Source organism: Meriones unguiculatus, chromosome 1 (genome assembly GCF_030254825.1).
Source record: "Meriones unguiculatus strain TT.TT164.6M chromosome 1, Bangor_MerUng_6.1, whole genome shotgun sequence".
NCBI lineage: Eukaryota > Metazoa > Chordata > Mammalia > Rodentia > Muridae > Meriones > Meriones unguiculatus.
In genome coordinates this window covers 189,892,756-189,913,946 of record NC_083349.1, presented here as the reverse complement: position 1 = coordinate 189,913,946, position 21,191 = coordinate 189,892,756, and the positions used below count along the sequence as shown (strand labels likewise).

General features: G+C 45.5%; 2 protein-coding genes across 4 annotated transcripts in view; one reads left to right on the top strand and one right to left on the bottom strand.

Annotated features, from left to right (window-relative positions):
* Nucleotides 1-1,153, top strand: part of Acsbg1 (acyl-CoA synthetase bubblegum family member 1) — a 56,453-nt gene extending 55,300 nt beyond the window's left edge. For both annotated transcript variants that reach the window (XM_021643102.2, XM_021643093.2), the window contains one exon: nucleotides 603-1,153. In XM_021643102.2, the coding sequence (XP_021498777.1) occupies nucleotides 603-688 (86 nt within the window). In that variant the 3' untranslated portion in view covers nucleotides 689-1,153. The remainder of the gene's footprint in view (nucleotides 1-602) is intronic.
* A 264-nt stretch (nucleotides 1,154-1,417) lies between these two features.
* Idh3a (isocitrate dehydrogenase (NAD(+)) 3 catalytic subunit alpha) lies at nucleotides 1,418-20,891 on the bottom strand. Of its 2 annotated transcripts, none has more exons than XM_060374007.1 (11): nucleotides 20,745-20,891; nucleotides 16,364-16,402; nucleotides 13,553-13,636; nucleotides 11,409-11,523; nucleotides 10,234-10,421; nucleotides 9,484-9,617; nucleotides 7,810-7,912; nucleotides 7,646-7,710; nucleotides 6,645-6,729; nucleotides 5,158-5,310; nucleotides 1,418-2,812 (listed from the first exon to the last, which is right to left on the bottom strand). In XM_060374007.1, the coding sequence occupies exons 1-11, from the start codon at nucleotides 20,769-20,771 to the stop codon at nucleotides 2,729-2,731; spliced, it is 1,077 nt and encodes a 358-aa protein (XP_060229990.1). In that variant the 5' UTR covers nucleotides 20,772-20,891; the 3' UTR covers nucleotides 1,418-2,728. The 2 variants fall into 2 exon arrangements, with proteins under 2 accessions (XP_060229990.1, XP_021498801.1); XM_021643126.2 differs by having other exon boundaries at nucleotides 16,340-16,402; nucleotides 20,745-20,889.
* Nucleotides 20,892-21,191: the final 300 nt, after the last annotated feature.

Here is a 21,191-nt window from a genome sequence, read left to right as displayed (position 1 = left end):
GGTCAGGTCAAACAGAACATGAACAGGACTGTACTTTCTTGTGTAGAAAGAAACAAGCCACTTCTCCTGGAAGCGACACCCCACCATCTCCTCTGTGACACCCTAGCACACTGTGGCACTGTGGCTCAAGGGGGGACTCTTGCTTAGAGGCTGGCTGTCCAGTGCATCCTTCTCCTTTAGCTTGGCTCCTGACTTCTGGTTCTCTCGTGAGGTCTGTCTTAGTTAATTTTCTATTTCTGTAACACCATGACCAAGGCAACTTATAAAAGAAAGTGTTCAATGGGCTTATAGTTCCAGAAAGTTAGAGTCCAACCTAGCAAAGGCAGCTGAGCGATAACTTGAAAATGGCAGGAATCTTTTGAAACTCCAAGCCCATACCCAGTGACATACCTCCTCCAAGGCCGCATCTCCTTATCCTTCCCAAACAGTTCCACCTAGTGGGAAACAAGTATTCAAACACTCGCACAGGAGTCCTCCTCATTCAAACCTTGCCTTCTCAGAAACCAAACGAGGCCTCACTCGTGTCTTCACACCTCATTCAAACCTTGCCTTCTCAGAAACCAAACCTAGGCCTCACTCGTGTCTTCACATTTTTCTTTTAGGGCCCACCATGAAATTGAAACGACTCACAGTTCTGGAGAAGTACAAAGATACCATCGATTCCTTTTATCAAGAGCAGAAACAGTAGTCAGGAGCCACGTTTGCAGCTTTGGCTGGAGTACGGCTGGAGTACCCCGAGCTCCAGGTGTCTCCCACTGGGCACAGCAACCTCTGAGAAGCTGCTTTCACCCTTAGTTCAGGGCACAGCACTGACATTTCCCATACCCTCACGTGCAAATAGTTTAGATTCTAACCGCTGCTCCTGTTCAGGTGTCAAACAAGATCATTCTCCTTCCAAAGGGGAAAGACTGCTCATTTTGGCCTCAGGTCTGGGCAGATTTACAAGGTCCTAGTTCCCAGGTCTAGCAGGGCTGGCTGCTGGAGAGGGGAAGGGATGGCGCTCCCATGACTAATGTGTCCTGCGCAGACAGCAGGCACAGCTCGCCTGGCGGCCTGGCCTAACTGCCATCTTCTTGGAAACTGCCACCTCACACACAATAGGCTTGACGCTTAATAAACTGCCACTGCCTATGTGACTGTATTTAATGTGTAATTTTGAGTATTAAACCTTTTAACAGACCTGCAACAAGAACATGATGTTGTTTTTGTCAACTGGGCAGGTAGAACAGAGCACAGTAAACTCACGCAACTGTGAGCAGCCATTAGTACATCAGGAGCGGCCGACAAACGGGTGCAGGATGGGGTCTGGTGGAACATTCAAAAGCAGCCTACTCTATCACCACCTACCACAACATGCTAAGCTGAAATGCCCCAAGGCACCTGACCGGGAAACAGGCAGAGAATGCAAACGTCTCAGTCAGTATTTAAGTTTTTTATTACTGTGAACTCAAAGCCACTGGTAACAAACAATGCAGTAAGACAGAGAAAGCAGCAGTTGAAAGTAAAATACACAGAAGACTGTTAGTCTGAGTAAACACTTTAAAAAATGACCCGACTGGGGTGTGTTAAGAAATCCCTTTCTTGTGACCTGGGTATGTTATGCAAAGCCATGGGTTTGCAAATTGGTACAAGGGCTAAGGGAAGACAGCTTGGCTTCAGTGTGGGCCAAAGGGTAGCTTCATGCTGTAGTGCAGAGGCTGTAGGAAGGGAACCTGACACTTGGAAGCTGGTGACACTGGCCACAGCTTGGGCTGAGTCAGCTCCATCTCTACAGTGAAGTCTGTTAAGGGTGCTGCTGGGGCACAGGGCAGTGACTGAGTGCTTTGGGGAAAGAGGAGAGGAAACAGCAGTAACCGGCATCCTGGGTTCAACCACAGCCGAGTCAGGCCCCAGGCACCCAGGCCTTTCCGCAGCACTGGCTGGAGTGTCGCCCCTTTTAGGGCCCTGAAGGAGTGAATCTGCAGTAGCTGGCTCCTGGACTGAGTCAGTTCAGGGGTTCAGACAGCTCATGGTGCTTACTATGTGTCTAGTGAAGAGGAATGACCTTAACTGAGAGTTCAACCCCGGAAATGGATCTCAAGGTAACAAAGTAACAGAGCATCTGGGGCTTTGACAAGGGTTACCTAACATGCTATCAACAAAATTACATCATTCAGCATGTATTTCTTGGAGCTTACATTTTTATTAATAGTAATTCATGTACAGGACAAATATCTTTATTTCCATATTGCTAAGAAACATATAATTTTTGTTGTGATCTTTCCCAGTAAATTTCTTCTGTGCCCATTCAGTCTTAGAATAATGTTATCTTGTGCGACAGTTAAAACCCTGTTTTATTCCCAGTACATTTTTCATAAACCAAAAAAACAAAAAAATAGGGCTGTTGTTAAAAAATTAAATATTTTCTCTTATTCTGATTCAGAATATTTACAGTTGAGGAAAATTACTTTGCCTTAAGTGTAAAATGGGTAACAATGGTAAATGATACAGTTCGCTTATAGTTTACAAAAAAAGGTTTACCAGACAGACAATAAATAACAATAAGCACTTGGGAAAATCCTTTGAATGAAGGTTTAGGGCCATCACGTGCATCGTTGCAAGGGGTTTGTTAAGAAAAGGCCAGATTTGAAAATGTACTCTGTCAAGAAGCAAGCAAACCAATGGCGGACGCTCTCGAGGAGGAGTACGGGTGTCCTTCTGGAGTGACTGACTGCAGAAAATCCACAGGCTAATCTAAGTCTTTCACTCGGCGACAGATTTCGTCTGTGAAGTCAGAGCACTTAGCATTGCCTCCTAGATCTTTTGTTAAGCTCTGAGAATAGCAAAAAACAAAAATAAACATCCATTACCACACTGAATTAAAACAAGGATATTTTCACCTAAAGCATCAGTTTAATAGGAACTGAGCAAGATACCTGCATACTTGCATTTCAAAGTGAGGTTCCATCACACACCATCTACCTAGCCTAGGAGGCCTGGGGAAACCCCGTGAAGTGTGTACCCCCAAACACTCACAAGTCAGGCATGGTGGCGCACTGCTACAGTCCCAGCAGGGAGAAGTTGAGGAAGGAAGATTCTTGCACATTCAAAGCCAGCCTGGTTATACATCAAGTTCCAAGCAATGCAAGGCTGGAGAGCAAGACCCTCCCTATCTTAAAACAAAGCAGTAAAGAAACCACCGAAATGGCTGCTCCATTAATGGGAAGGTTTTTATTGTGAATAAGAAAAAGTATCCAGAGGCACCTAGAAGATTCCAGAGCAGAGAGAAAAAGGAAACCTACTGGTCATGGCCAAGACTATCTTCCAGATGCGAGAGAGCAGGAGAGACAGTGGAGAGAGCAAAAGAGAGCCAATAGTGAGCAGGATGGCAGAGGCACAGGTAAGAAATGGTATCTGGGAGGAAGGAAGCCTGTGGAGGAGAGGAGGGCCAGGATGCTAGAGTGAGGGCTTTGCAATGTGTAGCAAGTACTTGTGAGTAGGGACTGAGGGAGCCTGAGGCGCGCATGGACTTTGATGTACAACTGCAGGAGCCTAAGTCCTTCCTGCCAGAGGCAAGGAAATGACTCCTTTGGGGGAAAGAAGACAGTTTCGCAAATCCCTGAAGAATGCTGGCTTTTATTTAACCATCAAAAATCCTCCTATAATCCAGCTTGGGCTCATTTCTGTCTATATATAGACTGACTGGCACTTTACAAACACCTCTCAAAGAATAAGGCTTATCCAAGGAGCAGGAAGGCTTTTCCAAAATTTCTCCTTTGCTCAAACTATTGACCAAGAAAATATTATTTGGTTATGGATAGTTAAGTGAAAGCAAATCTAAGCATAAAGTCTAGGGGGAAATTTTAAAGCTAAAAAGAGATCATAAGACATGTTTTGATCTATTTTGGTATTTGGAGGCAAACAGCATGAAAACATTTACACAGCTAACTCCTAACTTTCCACTTGAGGAGAAGTCTTTAGTACAACCGATCTGTTTTCTACCAACTCATTTTCTCTTCACTGCAAACAGATGTCAGTATGTTGAATTCCCTCTCACAGCTCCACCCTGCAGAACTGAGAGAACCTGTTAGTGAGCATCCTTCCGCTCACCTCTAGATTATTGCTCCCCAAATACAGGCCTGGTATAAGCAACAAACAAGAGCTTGTGCCCTCTAAAGAGATGTCAAGCTGCTAAAAAGCATGTTTTCATTTCTTCTACTTTGGCCATAAGAAGTAATCCCAAGCTGTAACTTTCAGAAAGGGCCAGCTTTGGCTCCCTGCACATATGTGGCCAATGGGCGGCTTGGTCTTCTTGTGGGTCATCTGGCAAGTGTGTGTGTGTGGGGGGTATTTCTAACATGGACTCTATTGCCTCTTTTGGATCAATTCCCCTGGCAGGGCTGCCTTGCTGGCATCAGGGGATGAATATATGCTCAGTCCTGATATGACTTGATGTGCTGGGAAGGGTTGATATGGGGGAGAGGGGCTCCCCTTTTCTTGGGGGGAAAGGGAGAGGGAAAGGGGGAAGAGAGGAAGGTGGTACTGGGAAGAAGAGAGGAAGGGGGGGCACCCTTGGGATGTAAAGTAAATAAACTGAAATAAAAAGAAAAAGAAAGAGAAAGAAAGAAAGAAAGAAAGAAAGAAAGAAAGAAAGAAAGAAAGAAAGAAAGAAAGAAAGAAAGAAAGAAAGAAGGGGGTAGCTTTGAGGCCCTATGTGAAGAACACCTGACCAGACCACACAGCTCACAGCTGTCAGGCTGGGTGGGTCTGTGCCTGCCTCTGGCTCTCATGCTCTTTCTGCTGCATTCTGATTTAGTGCCTCTTAACTCTATCAAAGGAAGCATTTGGATCTTCCCCTAGAATCACATACATGCACACATGCCTTTCTTAAGTTCAATTAGGGAGTCCACATTAAAAATCTGTTTTAGGCTAGGTGGCGGCAGTGGTGCACGCCTTTAATCTCAGACTTAGGAGGCAGAGGCAGGTGGATCTCTGTGAGTTCAAGACCAGCCTGGGTTTGCCAAGAAAATTATAGGACAGCCAGGGATACACAGAGAAAGCCTGTCTTAAAAACAAAAACAAAAAAAAATCTGTTTAATATAAAATCTTTCAGGGCTCTGCTCTCTTCCCACAGAAACACATTTCAACCAGTTTACAGTTGTCTAGATTTACAGATACCTTTCCATCCTTAATTGTGGCAAAACAGGCAGCCTCGATTTTTGCTGCATGGTCAAAAAGCCCCATGTGGCGCAGCATCATCACAGCACTAAGCAGGAGGGCCGTGGGGTTGGCCATGTCCTTGCCTGCAATGTCTGGGGCTGTTCCATGAACCTGTGATGGCATAAGAAGACAGCGTGAGCAGGAGGGATAGGAACAGGCAGCCTTTGCCTGGTCTTGGCATGTACCCAGCATGCACCGAGTACTGGGCTCAATCCCCAACACCAAAAACAATGAAAAGACAAACAGGCCTTCTGAAGAAGCTGAGGTCTCCATCCTCTCTCTTTGCCAACAAAAATATATTTACTGAAAGCTGCTATGTGCAATTCATTGACACAGATCTTAGAAATCAAATAAAGCTGAGAAAAAAAAAAGACGAGCTAATTTTTAAGTGCAAGAATATGGGCCCTAATCAGGAAAAGAACTCGCTACACAAGTTTGAATCTCCAAAAGCCACATAAAAGCTGGACATGCAGCTGAAGCAACTGTAACCCCAATGCTCCAACGGGGAGGCCAGGGTGGAGACAGTGGAGTCCTAGGGAGCACGTGGGCTAGCAAGCCCAGTGTTTGCAGAAGAAGCAAGCAGACAAACACCAAAATAACACCAAGAGATCATGTCTCAAGGCAGGAAGAACCAACACTCCGGCCTCCACATATACAAGCATGGCACACACTGACCACACATCCTGGATACCTTCATCATTCACACACACAAAATAAATGTGAGTCAATAATACTTTTCAGTAAATTTTGGTCAAACATTTTAAAGTGAAGGAAGTCACATAAAAAGTATCTGGCCAGACATGAGGCCAGAGGATCTCCAGTTTGAGGCCAGCCCGAGATGCATGACAAAACTCCTTCTCAAAATATATAAATAAATATTTGGAGAGAAGTAAATAAGCCAAAGCAATTAAAAAAAAAAAATAGCTGGACATGGTGGCACATGACTTCAGCGCTAGCACTCAGGGATGCGGAGGTAGGTGGAACTCTGAATTTTAGGCCAGCCTGGTCTACACTGCAAATTCTACACCAAGGTAGAATTTCGAGACCCTGCTACAAAAATTAAACATAAAAAATAAATTCTATTTTCCAGACAATGTGCAAAGCTGCAGCTCAGCTAACAAGGTGCAGATATGGGCAGGGTGCTTGTGAAGCCAAGGGCTTTACAGAACGGGGTAGAAACTGCCCGAGGAGAGGAAGGGAAAGAGAGAAGAGTGAATAAGGGGCACGCTCGGGTGGACGCAGGTTCTAGTGGGCTAACAACTCAGGGAACCTAGACTGACAGGAAGTGGTGGCCTGAGATGGGCCACTTGAAAAATTAAAAGCCAAGAGCGATGGCACACACCATAACCCCAACTCCAGAGGCTGAGGAAGGAGGATCATGAATATAATGGCAGCTTGGGCTACATAATGAGACATGAATTCTGTGTAGGTGTCAGGGTCCTTACCGATTCAAAGATGGCAACACCATTGGCTCCAATATTGCCACTTGGAGTCACACCAAGACCTCCGATCAATCCTGCACACAGATCACTGAGGACAGAAAAGGACATTTTGAGAAAGAAAGCAATTCACCTAGCACTCAAATTTTAGTGTTTAAATATTATCCTCTACTAGAGGAAAGCAGAGTTGGAGAAGTGGCTCATTCCAGGCTTCAAAGTCAGAAATACAGATGAACTGGAGTAGCTTACTGTGCCAGGAAGTAAGGCATCAAAGGACAGGCCAAGTCCCAGGGACACAGGAGCCATGGATAGGAGGCACCAAGCCCGGTGAAGACAACCTGAGCCAATGAGCATCTCATCAACGAGTAAAACAAAACCAGGGGTACACACACTGATATAGACAACTGACTAGACAGTTGAGACCCTGCTGCAAAAACTTAAAACAAATAAAATAAAAATATAGCATAATTTCCCCAGCTAATACATAAAGCTTCAGAGTTAAAAGCCTATGTACAGACTCTAAGAAGGAAAACTTCAACCTCTTGATGGACACCATATAAGAAGTGTAGAAGGAAGGACGGGCTTAAAGTGTCAACATTTTCTAACATCCCATGGGAGGAGAAGAGAAGGATGCTAAGAGGGAAGGAACTAGAGAAAGAGTTGCTGTGAGGACTGAGGTACTAAGTCCATGGGGCTTCCTGGCACCATTACTGGAAGTTTTCTGTCAATGTGACATTATGTCAATAGACCTGCGACCAGGGTGTAGCTCCATGGTAGCTCGGCACAAAGAGGTGGGAGGAAGAGAGGGCAACACCCCGAAAGTGGCCACCAATCTAGCCAGCTGTGCATGCAACAAAATACTCTGAAATGACACTGAATTTAGCTCATTTTCTGTAGCAGATACAGCAGCATATACTATGTTATTGACAACATAAAGCCATGATTCATTTTAGGGTGGTTATGTATAAACTACAGGTCAAAAATAAAAAGGGTACAGTCAGACTTACCTAAGGATGTCTCCATATAAATTTGGCATGACAAGAACATCAAACTGGGATGGGTCTTGTACCATCTACAAGGAATAACAGGTGTGCTTTAGCAATCATAATCTGCACACCATGGATACACAGTATGCACCATGAAAAACCAGTAAGCATTGCTGCATACTTACGTTTAAACATACGGTATCAAGGTACATCTCATTAAATTTAATATCTTTACAGTTTTCTGCAACTTCCCTGCATTTTTGCAGAAAAAGCCCATCTGACATCCGCCTGTATTTAATAAAATAGATAAATTGCTAAAAATGAAGACTTACAGCAAACAAACAAATCAAAGAAAACCAAATTCAAGAAAGTTAAGTTCCGAGGGGCTGGAAGATGGCTCAGTCAGTGAAGTGCTTAAAGGCCAGGGTTCAGATTGCCAGCACGCACAGAAGAGCGGAAATAACAGTGCTGTGGACACACTGCACAGCCAGCCTAGCCAAGCAGTGCGCTCCAGGGCCATGAGAGACCCTGTCTCACAAAAGGTAGACACTGTTCCTAAGGATGGCAGCTGTGGTTGTCCACCATATACACACACACACACGTGTACACAAACCCACGCGTGTGTATCGGTATGTATGCATGTATGTATACATGCATGTGTGTACCCACACACACTGTTGTTAGTTTAAAGAAAGAAAGCCCAGTGTGGTAGCACAGCAGCGCATGCCTTTAATCCCAGCCACCATGGGTATACAGTATACATCATGAAAAACAACCAGTAAGCACTGACGCATACTTACATTTAAACATACGGTATCAAGGTACATATATATGTACATACATGTGTGCATATACACACATATGTCTATATTGTTGTGTGTGTGTGTGTGTACACATACATACATAGGTATATATTGCTGGTTTTTTAAAGAAAAGCCCAGTGTAGCAGCAAGGTTGCACGCACCTTTAATCCCAGCACTAGAAGGCAAAGGCAGGTGGATATCTATGAGTTCCAAGCCAGACAGAGCATCTCAAAAACAAAACTAAATAAACAAATAAGTTCTAGAATCCAAAACATCTGATTTCAATCACAGTATAATTACTTCTTGAGCAGCCAATAAACTGGGAGTTGAAAAGTTTTCAGATCTTCTGGATATACAAACACATTGGGTGCTGGTGGCTCATGCCTTTAATCTAACCAGCACTCAGGAGGCAGAAGTAAGTAGATTTCTGAGTTCAAGGCCAGCTTGGTCTACAGAGTGAGTTTCAGGACAGCCAGGACAGGACGGCCTTGACCCTGATACGTAGCTAAGGCTGGCCTTAGACACCAAGTGCTGGGAGTGCAGGCACATATGGACCCACGCCCCAGCTCCTATGAAAGCTGCTTTAGCAAGAAAAGTGTTGCTTAAGTTGTTTACTGCTATGCAGGTCAGTCCTTTCTTAGGTTAGGAAAGCTGTGTCTTTGTCCAGTCAGGGGAGCCTTTAATAGACTGGGCTCGAGAACCTGAAATGTCAGAGAATATTTCTGACAGTGTCTGCTCTATTTTAAGCCCCACAGCACTTCAGAAAACACCCCCACTCTTCCACTTGGGAAACATGAACTGTGTGGCCTCTGCTAACCTACACATCTTCTCCAGCTCCTTCTGATACCTCAGCCTCTTAACTCTCAGGACCTGAATTCCTGGCCCTCTTCGTTGGTTCCTATCATTACCCCAGGGAGGTCCCAGAGGAGGAAATGCCACTCGGATCAGTAGACACTCTTTTCCAAATTCTGGAACTCCGAGAACAAACGGGAGAGTAAGTCCTGGGAGCTCCATCCCCACAGCAAAACAAGCCAGCCTGGCCTCTCGGGGACTCACATGATGTTGGCTTTGTGCACAGCGGTGACGTTGCTCCGGTGGTTGTTCCGCGCATACTCAAAGGCAAACTCAGCAATGCGCTTGCTTGCTCCTTCCGTGATGAGCTTGATGCTCTGCACGACTCCGTCAACGATCTGAAAGAAGCAGCCCTGCTCACTGGAAGGGGTGCGGCAGCACTTTGTTACCAGGGTGTAGACCACATTATTGTAGCAGGCTACACAGTCAAGGCTAACTCAGCCCCAAGACAGGATTACAGGCCTTGCTTTTCAGTGACCAACAGGGACGGTCAGCAGCCAAGGACATGCTGTGGAGTGAGCAGACTCCAAGCCTATTCCAGGCCTATACCCCAACTATACCCAGCCAGGTTCTTCCTCCCATTTATTTGCGTACTCAGCCAGAGACCCACAGCACCAAAACAAACACCCACCAACTCTTGCAGAGGGAGATACTTTCAACTGAGAATTTGAACAGCTGCCTCAAATGCACACAAGGAAATCCCATAGGGAATAAAAACCTCTAAGAACCAGGTGTGGTGGCAGGCTCCTTTAATCCCAGCACCAGGAGGGCAGAGCAGGCAGATCCCTTTGAGCTTTGAAACCAGCCTGTTCTACACAGTGTGTTCTAGGACAGCCAGGGCTCAGAGACCCTGTCTCAAAACACAGAAGATGAAAAAGCACCTCCCAAAACATCAAGAACAAAAATCTTCCCCCCAAAACAAACAAACAAAAAAAAACTCTGAGATGAACATACCACATGCTCAATTCCACTGTATTCTCCTTCCGTGTTCTCTCGGATGGTGACAATATTTACATCCGTGTAAGGGGTTTTATAACCTTCAATTGAGACACATGGCCGCACATTGGCGTAAAGATCAAAGGTCTTACGGAGCAATAGATTCATAGATGGATGGCCAGCTGCTATTGGGGTTTTTAGTGGGCCTGTAACGAAGAACAATCAGATGCAACAGGGTTCACTTGGTCTCACGGGGAGCCTACTAACCCACCTGGTTCCTGTGATGTGTGCTCTGCACTCAACTCTGCACCCTCCCTCAGACCCAAGAGGAGGTCCAGGGAGGTTTCAGAACCCTTCGGGAGGTTTCAGGAACGTGAACTGCATTTCTGCCTTGAGAACTTCTGAGGACTGAGCACAGCATCAGGTGCTTAGCATCCCTAGGTCCCCACAAGGGACATTTACAAATGTGGGGAAAACAGACAAACAATCCCGGGGTAAGAACTTGGCCTAAGCTTTCCAAGCTGGTGGCCTGCAAAAGATAAGATTGGAACTTGGATCTGAACATGGTTTTAAAGCCTGTGCCACCTGGAGAGGGGCATGGGAGGAGATGAGGGAGGGAGGGTGGGATTGGGAGGAGATGAGGGAGGTGCCTACAGCTGGGATGCAAAGTGAATAAAATGTAATTAATGTAAAAAAAATAAAATAAAAATAAAGCCTGTGCCAAATACTAATTGTTTTGAATCATGGCCCTAACCATGTATTAAAATAACAAAACATTAAAAATCTGATGAGAGGTAAATGGAGTTGAAAATAATGGACACAGTAAAGTTGGTATCAGAACACTAAAGCATGAAGAATCTCAAATATAAAGCACATTCTAGGCCAGCTGGGCTATACTGTGAGTCTCAAAGACATAAAACAGAGAGAGAGAGAGAGAGAGAGAGAGAGAGAGAGAGAGGGAGAGAGGGAGGCGGGGAGGGAGGGAGGGAGGGAAGGAAGGAGGGAAGGAAGGAAGGAAGGAAGGAAGGAAGGAAGGAAGGAGGGAAGGAAGGAAGAGCAAACCTTAACGTAAGTGGCTACTTCATAAAAGGAGGTCTTCACTTTTGACTTTCAGACTATACTTGGCTGACACGCATGTGCTCTCAAGATATGATGCCTGGAAGCAAGCACAGCCTCCTCCCTCTGTACTGTACCTTTCAAGCCCATCTTGTTCTTATCCATGGACTCCTTGGCTTCTGGAGGGATCATCCACCGCCCTCCTGGTCCTTGAATGGCTGTGACATTCCGCTCCTCCCACTGAATGGGTGCCTAGAAGCCACACAACAGCAGTGAACTAGACAGGCTTACAACTACACGGGCGTGGAGACTGGATGGTTCATCAAGACTGGATGCAAGCAGTAAACACGTGTTCCGGAAGGCCCTGAAAGGTCCTGGCATGCTGTGACATTCACTAGTGTGCCCAAAGCGCTTCTCTGCATCACCCTGGCCCAGTCGTCACAGCCTTAAGGTGGCCATAATTAGATTAGCATAAGATGTGGAGGTATAAGATTCACAGAAATGATTCATAGCACTGGTACATGGATGAGCCTTGAAAGCACAATGCTAAGAGCAAAAAACCCACCAGGAAAGACCACCTAAGAGTCTATTGATATAAACAGGTTAGCAAATCTATGAAGAGGAAGCAAATGATTGTCTGGGAGGTGGGAGATGGGAGCAGAAGAACCCAGAGTGACTGCTATGGGCTATGGGCTATCTTTTTTTGTCAATAACAGTGTTCTGAATTAGACTGTGGGTGGCTGCACAACTCTGAATATACTAAAACTCACTGGACTGGACTGTATGCTTATTTTCAGATTTTTCAGTGTTACATCAATGTGTGGAGGTTAGAGGTCAACTTTGGAATTGGTGCTCACCTTTGACCTTGTTAGAGACAGGGTCTCTGGCTGTTTGTCGCTGTATTTGCCAGGCTATCTGGCCTGCACGCTTCCAGAGAATCTCGCAATAGGAGCACTGGGGGTAAAGACACATGCTGCTCCACCCAGCTTTCTGTAGGTCCTCATACTTGCACAGCAAGCATTTTATCTACTGAGCTGTCTCCCCAGCCCTGGATTTTAATGAGTGCTTTGATACTATGTGAATTATACCTTAACAAAGCTGTCTAAAGAACAGGAACGACCTATGAAGGTATTGGTTTAAAGTACAAACTACTGCTCCTTTCTTTCTTCCTCCACCCTTCGAATGAGAGCTGACATCTGACAGCCAGCAAACTGTCTGCACAGAACCAGACAGAGAAGCACAGAAAATGATATGGACCTTGTTGGCAATTCGTTCTTTCTTTCAAAATCCCCTACATAAATCCCGAAGCACTAAGGCAGGGGAGTGGGCAAACACCCGAATCCTATGCAGAGTTTAAAGCCCGTAAGCACTTTGGTGCTACTCAGATTATGTGATACCTAACATGCCAATGTGGTAGCTTCAGCTACCCACACGGCAGTGACAATCGGCCAGCTCTCAGGAGGCAGAGGCAGGAGGATCACAGATTCAAGGCCAGCCCAAGCTGCACAGTAAGTTCCACCCCGCCCAGGCTTCGGAGCAAGACTCTGTCTCAAAAGTAACCAGGGGCCGGAGGGATGGGTCAGGGGCTTAGACCATTTGTTGCTCTTGCAGAAGATCCTGGGTTTAGCTTCCCTGTACCACAGGGAAGCTCACAACCATCTATAACTTCAGTTCTAGGGGATCTGACACCCTCGTCAGGCCTCCTCAGGGACTAGGCATGCACGTGGTGCGCATACACACGTGTATGCAAAACATATAAAACAAAATAAACCTTAAAAAAGGGAAATAAGTAAAACAACCTTGGGCTTCGGAGACAATCTCGCTACGTAGTCTTGGCTGTTCTGGAACTTACTATGTAGCCAGAGCTGGCCTTGAACTCACACAGATTTGCCTGTCTCTGCCTCCAAGTGCTGGGAGTAAAGCCTGGACAACCACACCCAGCTTTAAAATAATTTCATTGCATATATTTATTTCTGTGCACGCACACACGCAACGTGTATGTGCCTGCGCGTGCATGTCACACAGTATATGTGGAGGTCAAAAGACAGTAGGGACTAGGTGTTTTCTTTCTGCCACATGGGAGCTGGCAATCAAATTCAGGTCATTAGGCTGGCTTGCAAGTGCCTTTATTCACTGAGCCCTCAATGTTGTTTTTTTTTTAAGTAAAAAATCTGTGGATATTAACAAGAGCCCATACAGATTATACAGAAATGTCAAACAATTCATCCTGGCTAAGAATGTTTCTGTGAAGTATCCTTAAGAGAATTTTAAAAACACTTACTTTGGCAGCATCAAAAATCTTCATAACTGAGGCTGAAATTTCTGGGCCAATTCCATCTCCAGGAATTAAAGTTACTGTCTGAACCTGATATGAGAAATCATCGAAGAAAAGAGTAAGAACTGGGTTTTATTATTATTATTATTTAAAAGAGTATCCCTCACAGATAAACTCACTTTCCCAGGGTATGTCTGAAAGACCGACCTCCCACTCGATCATGACAGAGGCAGAAACCAGCTACATGATGGACACTCCATGTCTCTGCTCTCAGCTAAGTTTAGAAATTTAAATAGTAATACAAACCATGCTCTTCAGTAAAACAAAAATAAACTAAAAGTACACTTCCTAATTTAATTGTGTTTCTTTTCAGACAAACTTCTAACAACTAACATTCAAGCCTGTAAATCCCAAGACAGCAAAACATCTCAGCACTGTTCTCTCACTACAGCTCAGGGCCCTTCACAAAAGCCCCAGCTTTCTGGTCTGTGGACTAATACGGAGGTTCTTCGGAAACAGTCAGGCTCATAAAACTCCATCATGCTTCCAGAATCTTAGAGGTCTGTTTTGACCTCCAAGAGAAACCAGACTTCCTTTCTAGAAGGCTTCCCTTGTCTTAGTTCCTGTACAAAACTGGCTCCATCTCATGATCTAAGTGAGCATGGGGTGTCAACATGGTCAGACCCATGAGGTAGAATGACAGTGACCCTGTCTGCAGTGTAACATCCATTATGTGTTCCAAACGCCCTGGACAACAGTAAGTGAGCATTTCAAACACTGAAGAAATTAAATATGTCAGCATAAAGGATGAGAGGACCTGAAGACTCGATCAGAACCCCTCTTCAAGTGGAATGCAGTCTCCCTGGCATATAGTTCCAGTTTCCTCAACTATGTAGTTTTAAAACTTCACTAACTGAAGGGGAAGAGTGAGATAAATATAATTAAAATACACTGTACACATGTATAGAATTCTCAAAGAATTAATGAAAACATTACAAACATTTTAAATCATAAATTCATCTGTTTTCATCACTAACTCAACTTTCCCTGGTTCTCTCCCTTACACTGTACCTGGACAGGTTGAATAATTATTTCTCAAGTTTTATATGCAGCTAAATCAATCTTTAAAAAAAATATATATATATATATATTATCCCCTTTATTTCTTTGACAATAACCCCATCGACAAGGCTAATATATTTTTTAAAGTCAGTGGCCAATGATCAAATAACAGCAGAGAAGCATGATTGTCTCAATACAAAAATGTGCTGGATTTTTCCTTTTCTTCTGGTCACTCTGGTGCTGAGGGTGGAACTCAGGGCCACGAGCATGCTAGGCAGGTGCTCTCAACACAGCCACATGCCCAGCCCTTCTTAATTCGTATTCTGAGACAGATTCTGTGCTTCCCAAGCTGGCTTCAACTCTCTCTGGAGCCCAGCAGGCCCTGTACTTTTTCTGATCTTCCAGCCTCAGCCTCCTGAGCAGTTGAGGTCATAGCCCTGTACCATCAGGTCCAGCTTCAGAAAGGGTTTGAAATGGCTATTCTTGAGCTTGAAGTGCAAGCCTTATTACACATTCTTAAAAAATGTTAGTAGTTCTTTGAGAATTTCATACAATGTGTTTTGATAGTCTTCACCTCCCTCCAATTCTCCGATTCACCCCTGCCTTCCCCACCCACCTTTTTCTTTTTTTATTCATCAAGACCAATTTGTAACGCTCAAATATTCTTGAACACGTGGACTTCCAGTGGAGACTGGTTATCCGACCAGGGTCTACAATCTAATTAGAGAAAACTGACTCTCCCTCTTCAAACAGCTAATACTTGTCAATCACTCCACAGCTAGAGATGGGATTTTTGTGCCCAATACCACCCTTCCATGCTGGGATTTGGTTTGGCTCGGGCTTGCATGGGTCTTTTGCATGCGCTCAAGTGCTCTGAGTTCATATCTGCATTTCTGACATAAGCAGGGCCAAGGCTTCCTTCTTCCTGTTCTCCTACATGCAATGTCACTTGGGAAGCTACTTTTCTTCTCCAGTAGAGAGTAAATAGAGGGAGAAATGCACTCCAGCCTCATCAACTCCTCATGGCATAAAATATGATGTGGGAGTATAGGAATGAAGGAATTATAAAATCCAAATCAGATTCTATAAAAGGGGGATAAAATAATACATAGGAACTCACTGACACACAGTCTTGGAATACTCCAAAACTGTGACGTCAGCTTGTCAAGCACAGAACTCTAAGGTTTGCAGTTCCAAAGCAGGAGGTGTAATGAGCAGTAGGTGAGCCACTAACAGGGGTCTACAGACTACATAAAGAACATGTTCACCTGTAGGGCCCACAGAAGCACAAGACGCTCACAGTGGTCACCAATCGACTGTTCTTAGGGAAGCCCAGAAAACAAAATGCAAAGCAGGTTTTTGAAGCTTCTCAACAATTTCCTCCCAACTTGCACTTGTTTTTGGAAAGACAAAAACCCTAAGTGTCTTAAGACACTAATGAGATTACAAAATAAAGTAACAGGCTCAGAGAACCTTCTATTTTTATCATGGCTCCTTGAAGATATTAATGGGACAGGCTTACACAGCCAGATGTAACAGACTTCTCTCAGGTAGGAAAATGACAAGAGATTTGTATATTTGTCAGCCAATAATTTTAATATACATTAGAAGTACAGCCAATTCCCTTTAGTTTCAAATAAATGAAGATGAAGTGCTAAATAATAAATGTGTTTGAGCATCTTTCTTGAGAAACTTCTAAAAGGAAAAATTAAAAGACATAATTATACTCACGCCACCAGCAAAACCTCTTGTCACCTGTTTTGTATTGTGGAATGCACCCAGCAGCCGAGAGACCTACATTAATATCAACAGAGAAATGTTATGCATAGAATAAAAACAGATGAACATTTGAGTCATTTCTGGTAGTTTTTCTTGGGGGGAGTTGGAAAAACTAGACTTTTTTGTTGTTGTTGTTCTTGTTTTTTAAACTTGGAGACTCTCTAGGAACATTTTATCAAATATTATTAGCTCAGTGTAGCTGACCTGCTCAGACTTGAAACCCTAGAATTGAAGTCCTATACTTTTTCTTTCTTTGGAGGTTTGTGTGTGGATATGTGGTAATTAATGTGTATATGCACACGTGTGTCCATACATGTGAAAGTCAGAGATGAACAACGGGTGTCCTCCTCTTATCAATGAGGGTGAGCTCATTAACCAGCAAGCTTCAGTAATCTTTCTGTTTCATTCACCCTTTTTAAGACAGGAATTACAGGCATGGACCACTTTTTTTTTCTTTTTTTCCTAAATTCAGATCATGCCTATAAGACCAGTGCTTCATAGACTGAGCCAACTCCCCAGTCTCAGCACTGAACTTTTTGGAAATTGAGTTTCTAAATGTAAATCCTCAGGAGACTTGGAAGGTGGAATGGAATTCCACTTCTTGCCTCAAACCTTAGCTTTTCTCTAATGCTCTAGTTAGTTTGTTCATACTCCCAACCACAGAGGATGCCACATGTTCCAAGAAAATCATAGCTAGATTTGAAGCCAGCGGGTCCTTAAGAGGCCCAGAGCAGGACTCCTCCCCAACGTCCTCTGTAGATAAAGGGGCAAAGACAAGGGATTTGTCTAAGATCAGAGTGACCAATCAGGAAACATACTGAGCTCTTTCTAAAAAGTATTATTAATACGAGAGAGAGAGAGAGAGTGTGTTTTGCTCAGGGAGGTCAGAGGGGAGTCATATCTTCTGCTGCTAGAGTTACAGATGCTTGTGGGCCATCCTGTTGGAAATCAAACCCGGGTCCTCTGGAGGAACAGCCAGTGCTCTTAACCACCAAGCTATCTCTCCAGCATCTAATCAGCAAATCAGAAACAATTTTGCCTGGCCTAGTGGGAGACTTGTGATCCCTGCTACTCAGTAAACCGAGGCAAGAGGTTCTGAGTTCAAGGCCTGTCTGGGCTACAGGGAGTCCTCAAGACCAGCAATGACAGCTTAACAAAACCCTATCTCAAAACAGAAGGGCTGGGGACACAGCTCACTGGGGACCACTTGCCTAGCATGTACAAGCCCCAATAATGCCAAAAGGAACAACAACAACAAATATCCAGGACTTCTGAGTAAGTCATACACCAACTATATAATGAGTGCTAGGCTACTGAGTACGACCCTGCCTCAAAGAAAAAGCTATCTCAACTGTTATAATTTAGACCTTTGGAATGGTACGTCTTATAATAAAATTAAAACATATCATTGAGTACAGACCAAAGGCACTCAAATTTGCTAAAAATTTTAAATGTAACTTTTTCATGTTAGATACATGTACAAGGAAACATTTGTTACACACTATCTTATTTTTCCCACGACCTGTAAACCCAGGTACTCACTGGGCTAAAGCAGGAGGACTGAAAATTCAAACCCAGCCAGGGCATGGGGTACACATCTTTAATCCCAGCACTCAGGAGGTTAGGGATGGGCTATGCATATCTAGAGGAGCATTTGTGCACATATGTGGAAGAACATGCTAGGCACAGGCAAGGGAAAGGCCCTGGGAAAGGAAGTGCTCCATGTTCCTGGGTTAACAAAAGGCCCCAACAGTGAGCGGAAACGAGCACTCACCATGTGGAACCCATAAACCACTGCAAAGTGTGGTAGTTCACAACAGGCCACTCCCTGTGAGTTCGAGGCCACACTGGTCTACATAGTTCCAAGTTAGCCAAGGATACACAGTGAAACCCTGTCTCAAAAAACAAAACAACAAAAAGCTCAAGCCTGTCTGCACTGGGCTATAGAGTGAGTTTGAGGTCAACCTGGGTAATTTGCTGAAACCTGACTTTAAAATTAAAAATGGAGATGGAGAGAAAGGTTCCGAGGTTCAGCCCAGTGGTGGAGTGACCCTGTCACCAGGCTCAAGGCCCGGCACTCCAGCAATAAAGAACCATCCCAAGACATGCAAGATTTTATGATTTGTCTGCTATTCTATCTACAACGCCTGGTACACTGCCTGCAACCCAGGCCACTCAGTCAATCCTATGTATGACTGAGGGTTCCCCTCCCAGCTTCCATTTTCTTCTAACAGCCAGTGTTTCTCACGTTTTCATCTCTCCTCCATGATCCTGGACTAAAAGAACACATTGACAAAGTTCGTTCAAATAGAACTTTAAACAGATTTTAGCACACACACTGCCTTTTACTTTAATATACTCGTAAAAGCTAAGGAGATGACTTTTCAGAAGAGAGGACCTAGCCTCGGCTCCCTGAACTATATAGTGCGTGCTAGGCTACAGAGTGAGACCCTGCCTCAAAGAAAACTGTCCCAGGCCCTGGAACACCTCAACCCTGTGGTTCCCCATTTCCTTTTTACCTTCATATTCCAACCTAAAAACAAATGATGTGGTGTAGGAAGTAAGTCAGGACTCACTCGGTAAGTGCCTGTGGATAGGAAACCGCTCACCATAGTCTGTGGAGCCTGAAAAGCCTTGAAAACATTCACTTTCTCAGTGGGAAAAACATTTGCTCTACCAATGACCTTTTTTAAAAAGAAAGAAAACCTCAGGCGGAATCTGGGTGAGGTGGCTCACACCTACAGAAGGCTAAAGTAGGAGGATCAGGGGTTCAAGGTCAGCTTTACTCACAGCCTCAGCTGGACCCCAGACACAAAACCCTTAAATGGAAGTCCAGTAAAGTAGCTGTCCTGACGGAAACCCAAATGCCATTCTGCACTTCACCTCAAGTTAGCCCCTTCTGAGGCCCTAACCCCTTGAGACAGACTGAACCAAGCACTGGGCCACTCTGCCAAGGGTCACGTAGGGAATCAAACCTCAGGGGAACATCTTCTGACCCTACAGCCAATAATCTCTCAACTCCTGTGAGTTTTTCTTACAGAATGAAAGGCAAAACAGCTTTCCCGCACACTCTTCACCAGGGCAGCTTTATTTAGTCCCTCCCTTGAAGGCTGACTGTGCCTACCAACAGTGGATCAGGTAGAGAGGGTAAGCCCAGACCTTACAGGATTGACTTGTTGCTACACCTTTAACCACTAATGTGAACTAACAGCTTCCCAGGCAAATGTGGGTCTGAAGAGATTGTCATGCACAAGTAATTCTGTGAGCCAAATGCAGATATCTTACAGGTGGGCTCACAGATGCTGAGTAATTTGCTCAGGGCATACAACATGTCAATGGCATTGTCAGGATTTAAAACTAAGGCCCCTAAGTTCAGTTATTAGTAAATAATAGTGTATCTCTGAACTTCTCCTTAAACTTAAAAAAGGAGGGGGGGAAGCAAAACCAAATTTGATAAAAAGTGTCCATTGCTTACAGCAGATTTCTAGGGAAACACCCAGTATAGCATCAGATGACCTACGGCCTGGTCACTACTATACCCATAATTAGCTAAGTGACCTTGGCCAGTGGACAAGCAGAAGAGAACTGAAAATCAAGATACTTGGGTTCCTCTCCTAGATGAGAATGACCTCTGTATGACCTTGGACAAGTTTGCTTTGGGGACGGGTCAGCTCCACCGAGAAACCAAGATTTCATATGTAACCTGAAGCGCCTTCCAGCTCTAGTTCCCGAGCTACCAAGAAAAGCCAGAGCGCCCCAGATCGCAGGGTTCCCAACAACCGAAGGTGAAAGGAGGACGCTCAACACTCCCCGAGTGTTCGGACGGTAATTCCGGGGAAGAGGATGCCCTGTGTCCTCTGGAGGGGGAATATCCACCGGGGCACCAGGAATCAGACTAGGAAGACTTCCAAGAGGGATGAAAATCTGGCTGGCCGGGCGGCCCGGGATTCCCTCACCCGGGATAACCTCTTGCACCCATAGTTCACCCGTTCAAAGGCTGAGGGACCAGGGAGGGGCGACCTGGGCCGTGAAGCAGGCTGCATGGAGACCCGCGGGTAACAGGGCCGCAGGGCCTGGGCGGCCGCTCCGTGAGCCTCCGGGGCGCCAGGCGAGGCTGTGCTCCAGTCCTGGAGGAGGCTGCGGGGGACACCCGGGGCAGTGCCGGCCGCCTTGACCTTGACGGGCGCGGCTGTCCCGGCTCGGGGCTAACTGGCCATGCTCGGCGTGCTGGCCAGCCTCCCCGAAAGGCTCCCCGCGAGCCGTGCGCCGCCTCTGCGCCCTCGCCTCCGCCAGACATGAGGCGGGATCAGTTTGCCCTCCCGGCCTGCCCGCGAGCGTGCTGCCCTGGGGCGCTCACCTTGGACACCCACGCGGACCCGGCCATCGCTTCCACTTCCCTCACCGTGGCGACAGCGGCAACAGCGAGGCGAGGCGCATGCGCGCAGCCGGCCAGCCCGCCCGGCGCGGCCCCGCCCCGGGGCCCCGCGTGGCCCCGCCCCGAGCTCGGTCGTCCGCGCCGCTCCCCGCCAGCTCCAGACCCCACCGCACAGCTGCCGCGGCTGACCAATCACCGCCGTCATCTTTTGATGACGCGCGGAGCGGGCCGGAAGCCTCCTCCTCCCTCACTTGCTTCATTCATTGAGGATGGATGATTTGCTTGTTTCCTACCTACTAGGGGCCAATCAGCCTTCTTTATTTGGGGGCTGATGGGCCCTTAAAACTTTGCAATCCCATTGCCACGAATATTTTACTGATTTCCAAACACTGATTCGCTTTGTATCGTTTCATAGAGACAATCTCATGG